Below are 6,000 nucleotides of genomic sequence, written 5' to 3'. Positions count from 1 at the left end.
ATCTTAGCAGGCATGTGGTTCAAGAAATGCATCCAAATACACATTCATTAATGTAGCTTCAGATTTCACTCTCTATACAAACCTCAAGCTATTCAAAACCAAAGTGGAGATCGGAAAGATTGAAAATCAATATCTGTATACATTTTCTAAAAATTGCAGAAATTCAGCAGCTCGCACAAAATGACGCACTATCATCTTTGATTACATGTTCATATTGTACCCATTGCTCTCAGAATTCTTAGTTGCCTGCCTTGTGTTTCGCCAAAGCTAGATGTGTACAGGTTATGATTTAAATTCTTCCATGTTAATTCAAAACAACTTGTATTTTATTTCAGAACTTTCAAATAGATGGAACAGAAGGAATACAGCCGTATCACACTTCAAAGATTGCATGCTGATTGGCAAACATTGCTGTCCCATCACTGGATGTCACAATATCCCGATATATACAGATATTTGATATAAAATCCATATAATTGAACTCTCACATTCTGAAAAACAATGATAAAAATAAGAACTAGAATAGACCAAAAGAAAAATGAGTAAGAAAGCAGTAGCTCAGTCCTTCATGGACTATGATAAAAAAGCAACTTTCCAGTATTACTATTAGATATTCAATACTTTAACAATTCATTGCACTGGCAAAAAAAAAGAAATCATGCCATCTTTTCTTAGATGTTATTTTGCATAGGACTCTGCACTTTTTAAAAATATTCAATTGACAAAATGTTTTTCACTCTTGGGAGAGAATTGTATCCTTGCTACTTGCAAGTAGACATTTCAGCCACTGGTAAAATTCACTCCTGCCAGTCTATTATCAAGTTAATGAAAACAATTATCAGGAAATTAGTGATAGTCTAACATGTGTTTAACACCATGTGACCAATGGCACATGTCACAGGTTTCTTTTACTTTTCACAGCTTTTGATTAGAAAAATTAGGGAAATTTTAGTAGTAAAGAAATAGTGGGCAAGTGTATTAAAATGCATCCTCTACACAAATTTAACTTTGTGTGCATAGTGTTTTACAATAGTTTGTCCGATTCAAGAGGCAAAACAATTAATATTTTCAGCAACAGGCATATATTTCTGATCATAACAATCAACCTGCAGTCAAGCTCAAGGGATAAAATTAACTTCAGTTAGAGCCAAACACATCAAGCTAATCACTGCTAATAATATTTTATACTACACTTCTTAATCTAGGTTAGGTTGTATTAAGCAGAAGCTTTGGTCAAGATTGGGAATAGACAAATGTCAAACAAGAGACTATGCTTTTGCAATTGTTATGTATACACATTTGAACATACAAACATAAAAGCTAGGACAAATTTATTTAATGGGGAAGTTCTGGTTAGGACATATTTTTCAAAAAGAGCTTATCATTATTTCACCAGGAAAATAATCATCCAGCCTCTTTTATACATTTTAGTGATTAAACAACTTAGAGCTGTATTTGAAGTATGCAGAATTGAAAATAACCATCAGACAATTTTGTCTTCAGCAAGGAGCAATCAGTGTAGATTGTGCTTTAACAGGGGAAACTCAAAATAAGAGCGCTTGCTCCCTGTAACAAAGAATTAAAAGCAGGATAAAGGCAATAATCTTCCTTCCAAATCTATTGCAATAATATTTGGACAGATTATTGACAAATAAAAGTGCTATTTCATAGGCAGAAACCAAACAAATTCAAATTAAAGTAACTGGATTATAGCACATTTTGTTGGGGAATACAAACCTTGTACCTTTCTTATATATCTTGCATGATAAATTGTCAAAAATTAAGACTGGCCAGATGATCAACAAGTAATTGTTTTTAATTTATTCTTACATGCTAAAAAGGAATAAATTACACTGTTAAAGTACTTCTAGCAATAAAAGATTTTAGCTGGGCCAGTATCACAGCCAGCAACAGTTGCCATTACTGCACTGTACACCTCAACTGCAAAACATGTTACTTATCATTCATTTTACCAAGACAAAAGTAAAAAAAACCTCCAACACACTTTTTAATATTTCAAAAGAAACTTCAAAATTTAGCCACTGTTGAGTATACAATGGCATACGCTTAGTAGCTGCAGAGGCTCCATCATGGACACATTCTCTTTATAATAGGTTTCACTGCAGTAAGACAAAGCTAATACCCCTGCAAATACAAAATATCCATTGTATTAATAAAAAAAAGGTACATCTGTCTACAAATCTAAAGCCATCTGTGAAGAAATGCAACATTTTAAAATAAACTGGCTGATGAAAGTTTAGTTTCTTTTAAAAAAGGTGGAAGGGTGAGAAGTTACAAAGCAAATAGGGAAGTTTAGCAGAGCATTACAAAATAACCCTATTCTTTTACACGAATCATATGTTCTTATTCAGTTAACATGTAAACAAAAAAGCCAATATTCAAAAACACTGTAAACCCCAGGTCAGAGTAGATGTGTACAGTGATTACAATGCTAACTAAGCCACAATTTCAGTCTTAAGTTGTTAGCTAAGCTTTGCGATGACTAAGCTTTTCTTTTAACCAAGTACAATATACTTAATGTGGAATTCTAGTTTTATCTAGTAGTCACTAGTTTTATCATTTCTTCACAAAAGATACCACTCTAGCACAAGACAGCAGGCAGAGTCCTTCCAACAGGAAACTTGGATTCTTTGGTTGCTATTGATTCACTACTGGCTGCAGGTGATTTAATAAAGAAATCCCAGTTTTAAGAGATTTACCATTTTTCTAGTAGGTAACAAGAGATTTGGAACACATTACAAGGGAGAAGATAGGTGAATGCAGTGCACCTTTCAAGTAAACACTTGGGGCAAAATTCAGAGACTGCTTAAGGAGCAACTTCCATGTGCCACTTTGAGACATCATTTAATTTCCAAGCAGTGCAGAAACAAAAAAATGAAGGAAAGATTGGCAAATTCACAATGTTAATTTTCTCTCCACTGTTTCAACCACATTCTTACATCCCATTTATTGAATAAAGAAAACTGTACACCAGCAAGTCTGCTTCAGTTGCTCTATTTTGAAAGATGAAACTGCGCTTTTCCAGGAATTAGTTTGATTAAAGGCTGCTACAGTTGCAGGTACAGTTTTTTTATATGCTCTTCCCAGAGTCAGCTGTATCCAGTAGAGTTTAATTCACCAGTTTAAAGGTTGTCCACTGAATGGCTTGTACACGTGAAACAAAAATCAGAAGGGGAGTGACAAAAGGCAACCTGCTCTCACATGCTGCTTTGTTCCTTTGCTTCAACCTTGAGATCAGAAACCTGTTGAAAAAAAGATTAGCCAATAAGTGATGTATTTTTTAACATTATAAAACATTGTATTCAAAAATGTTATGATGCTAAAATGCATCTGCAGTTACTGTTTTCACACTTTGGACTCACTTTTACCCAATGTAATTCAGTAGGAAGTGTTCATTTAAAGTAAATATACCATATGACCTTAAATTATGCTCCATATACTTTTATGTGTGCAAAACTAAATGCTTTGGTGCAGAACATAAGATAGAGCATGATCCTGCCCCTCAATCCTGCCCTGCTATTTATTATCATTGCTGATCAGCCACACACCTCATCATTTTTTGTGCCAGCCACTCATTACCTTTCAATTACCAGACCTTTCAAAATTTTTTACATCCTCTAAATAATTTCCATGATCTAACCAGAATGCAAATTCAAATTAAAAACAGAAACAGTGTGCCATATAGAAACCAGAGTGGAATATTGTTTCTATTTTTTTGCACACAGATCTGAAGTTAGGCCTTTCAAACTACAGCGTAACAATGGATTAGCACTGTTTCATTAGCAACTTTAAAGCAAAAGGATATTCTGCACCAACTGACAATGTAGAGGCTAGCATGATGCTTTATAGTGCCAACTTTCATTAAACAGGGTTCAATTTGTATCTTCACCCATGGCCATGTTGGTTTCCTCTGCGTGCTCCAGTTTCCTCCCACATCACAAAGACATGATTAGGTGAAGCTATGTTGGTGCTAGAAGTGCTGTGACATTTTAGTGGGTTGTGCCTGGAACAATTCAAAAATCATTGACGCAACTGATGCACTTCACTCTATGCTTCAATATTTTGATGTACTGACATATAAAACTAACTTTTTTCTCCATTCAATTTATACTTTGTTTCATTACAATAAGTTTGGCACTGTAGTAACTTTTCCTATTCTTCTAAAGAAAGGCCCCATATTAAGTACACAAACTTAATCAAATTAAAAGCATTTCCATGCCATGGAGGACTGTAGTTAAATTAATCATACACAACCATTTCCAATCAACATAAAAGAATGAATCAGAGATTTGAGTGAGTGAAGCAGAGATATTTGACTACCTGACTGATTTAACAAATTAACACTGTATGCAAGGTTTTTCCACTAAGCTGCATACCTGCAATTTTCTATTTTACATGTCAAGTGGCTATGGTTACTAACCTTTCATGTTGCTTTTGGATTTTTCAGTTTGCTTGCCTGTGGGTGTTTGAGCCTGTTGCCCTTGACCACTAGAAGAAGCTGCTTGTTGTGCTGCTTTTTGCTTCAACATTGTCCAGTCAAATGTATAGTCATACTGATGATTTAAGGTTCTAAATAAAGAATAAAAATTGCATGTTACATCCTAAGAAACCAAATTTAAAATGTTATTTAAGTTATTTCCATATTTTGGGTGTTGATTACTGGATTCTGAAACATTGTTTTTTTTTGAAGTCAGTTCAACTCATCAATACATTAATGACCTCTGCCTCACTCATCTTTGCCCAGAAATGAACTAATACCTCTGCCGCTCTTCTACAAGCACTCAATGTCATAATGATACAGCACTGAAACAGATCCCTCCACCTAACAAGTCTGTGCCAAATAACAACAACAAATTCTACATTAATTCCAATTTATCCTTTGGAGTTCTGTAAAGTGGCACATAATTGCACATATTATCATTTCTAACCTGACCTCCACATCCATACAATTGTATGGTATGAATGTTTGGTTGGGAGCTGAACTGAGACATTATACATCTCAAGCTTAGATTCAGCAGGATTTCAAATAGATAAAGTCTGATAAGAGTATTTAGAATACTGATGAATAAATGAGATTTTTGGAGCAGTGAAACTTGTTCTTCAAAGGGCAAGAGATGGAAGGTGACCACAAATGAGCTTGCAGGATTAACTACTGAGGGCAAAGACGAATTTGGAAGTGAAAAAGTACCAGGATAAATCATTAGTGGATAGCAGAAAGGGTTAACAAGTATCAGGATCAACTGATACCAACAGAATAAAACAATGTTCAGAAATAGACATAATTGAATGGAAGACAAAGATAGGATGAAAATGAATGAGACATTTACAAACAAAATCTGAAAAAAAAAATCACCTGAATGGCAGGTGATTGTGGCCACATGGGATTATGATGCAGTACTAATATTAAACATGACTCCAAGGAAGTTTGGGGGATAATACTCCTATTTATAGTTCTGAGAAAAGAACGCCACTAAAGTATACAAAATTCTTTCAAATCTTGACAGAATAAATGCAAAATCGATATCTCCTTTGGACAAGATGCCTCTCATCAAAAGTCAGGGATCAGCTATTCAGGAGATACTGAGTCTTTCAAATCTTCAAAAGATTTATATATTTTTTAAGATATTAAAAGAATCTTGGAAAATAACATTAGTGTAGAAAGTAGCACCAAGGTTAAAGGTCAAGCACAATCTTTCTGAAAGTTGGAAAGAACCCATGTTAATTTCTAAAATAAAGCAGAAGAATTTTTCAGGTCAAGAATCAAATTTTACTGATTAGACATCTCAGAAAACAAATTATAGTTCCATTAAGTCACCTGAAGAGAATGCGGAATAACTGTCGGAGATACATGTAATCTGGTGCTTCTTCAAAACGTAATCCACGACAGTAGTTCAGATACATTGCAAACTCAGCAGGGAATCCCTAATTAGGGAGAAAAGTCAAATGCATTTCTTTATTTAACATGAAGCTCAGGATAAT

General features: G+C 34.3%; 1 protein-coding gene across 3 annotated transcripts in view; it reads right to left on the bottom strand.

The window, feature by feature from the left end:
• Window positions 1–304: 304 nt before the first annotated feature.
• csnk1a1 (casein kinase 1, alpha 1) overlaps window positions 305–6,000 on the bottom strand; it is a 31,141-nt gene continuing 25,445 nt past the window's right edge. For 2 of the 3 annotated variants that reach the window (XM_059990220.1, XM_059990222.1), the window contains 3 exons: window positions 5,837–5,943; window positions 4,442–4,590; window positions 305–3,263 (listed from right to left, as the gene is read on the bottom strand). In XM_059990220.1, the coding sequence (XP_059846203.1) occupies window positions 3,256–3,263; window positions 4,442–4,590; window positions 5,837–5,943 (264 nt within the window). In that variant the 3' untranslated portion in view covers window positions 305–3,255. Of the gene's footprint in view, window positions 3,264–4,436; window positions 4,591–5,836; window positions 5,944–6,000 lie in introns of those variants that run through there. The other variant, XM_059990221.1, reaches the window with a different exon arrangement.

The sequence above is a fragment of the Hypanus sabinus genome, chromosome 15 (assembly GCF_030144855.1).
Source record: "Hypanus sabinus isolate sHypSab1 chromosome 15, sHypSab1.hap1, whole genome shotgun sequence".
NCBI lineage: Eukaryota > Metazoa > Chordata > Chondrichthyes > Myliobatiformes > Dasyatidae > Hypanus > Hypanus sabinus.
Note: the sequence above shows the minus strand (reverse complement) of the source record. Positions and strands in the feature narration are given on the sequence as shown.